Source organism: Penaeus monodon, chromosome 34 (assembly GCF_015228065.2).
Source record: "Penaeus monodon isolate SGIC_2016 chromosome 34, NSTDA_Pmon_1, whole genome shotgun sequence".
Lineage (NCBI taxonomy): Eukaryota > Metazoa > Arthropoda > Malacostraca > Decapoda > Penaeidae > Penaeus > Penaeus monodon.
The window spans coordinates 25,722,871-25,724,155 of NC_051419.1; the positions used below are offsets into that span (position 1 = coordinate 25,722,871).

The following is a 1,285-nucleotide window of genomic DNA, read 5'->3' on the forward strand; positions in this document are numbered from 1 at the left end:
CCTTCAATCTTTAACCATCTATGAAATGAAAATGAAAAAATAACTATTCTTTCAAAGTGCTTAAGAATCATTTCAAAATCATCCTCTGATATATATCATTACAGTTACCTCTATTTCCTTCAACTGCGCTTGTCTCTTCTGCTCTCTGGCAATCATCTCTTCCGTTGTAGCTGCAGCTGCATCTTGCTCCACAGCCACCATGTCAGCTGGCAACCGTGCTGTTCTGAGCGTGTTGACCATTTTCTAAAAAAATAATAACACTATTCTAGTATTGAGAACAAGAACTATTTCGAACCCTAACTTATCATCATTAACCAGTCCAGATTAACTTTAATAAGTGTATCAAAGTCAATACTAGTTTTATGACAAACCTTTTGAATTTCTGAGAAGCGAGTTGCTGCAGTTTGGAATTCATTCTGTAGTCTCTCAGTCTGGATACGCCTCTGTTTGTTGCCACGTGTTAAGGGCTGGAGAGTCCGCAGAAGCGTGGCAACATCTTGCACTGAGCCGCCAGCATTGCTGTTTGTCTTTGTGCTGAGAAAGAAATAATGTGATGCATATGACAAATAGGTTACTTATGCTACAGAAATTCTGTACACATCATAAAATAAAAATAATAATTACAAGATAACATCAATCAAGACAAACATAAAATTCTGAGATCATTCAATAAGAAAATGAATACAATAGATGAAATCATAAACCATACAAGGAAAAAATACATAAACAGAACCATCATATAGGAAAATAACACCAAGAGTATAGTTACATTCTGTCTCTAAGTGCTTGGTTGTCGCCACTCGTTCCCACTTGTTTCAAGGAACGCTCCAGAGTTGTCACAGCACCATTGATTGTAAAAAGATGAGTTGTAATTTTATCACACACCTGAAAAAATGAGGATTTTGATATAAGAAACAATAACACAGATATTTTCTGATAAGACTAAATTTCTTTTACCGAGTTCTTACTTTCCTTGGAATGTCTTTTGCAAAAGTGACAAACTCCTAAAGGGGAAAAAAAGATATTGCCTATGTCAGTGTTTATTAATAAGAATCATATACCATACCAGTACTACATATACATCAAAAGAAAAACAAAATCCATCTCTTCAGTACTTCTTGCAAGACTTAAAAATAAAGCTTCTCTATAGAACATACATATAAATAAATACACACACACAGAAGCAAATCTATTAACAGATTTCATCACCTGGAAGAATTCTGTAGAGTTGCCTTCACTGGGAGCAAATCCCACGTCCGGGTCATTAGTGCCATATGATCTCTGG

The 1,285-nt window shown here is 35.3% G+C and overlaps 1 protein-coding gene across 1 annotated transcript in view; it reads right to left on the reverse strand.

The window, feature by feature from the left end:
• The window catches only part of LOC119594659 (syntaxin-12-like), a gene marked incomplete in the record, with an annotated part of 6,332 nt that overhangs the window by 1,766 nt on the left and 3,281 nt on the right, over positions 1 to 1,285 (reverse strand). The window contains 4 exon segments of the mRNA XM_037943708.1: positions 109 to 243; positions 372 to 534; positions 770 to 885; positions 1,210 to 1,285. Coding sequence (XP_037799636.1) covers positions 109 to 243; positions 372 to 534; positions 770 to 885; positions 1,210 to 1,285 — 490 coding nt within the window.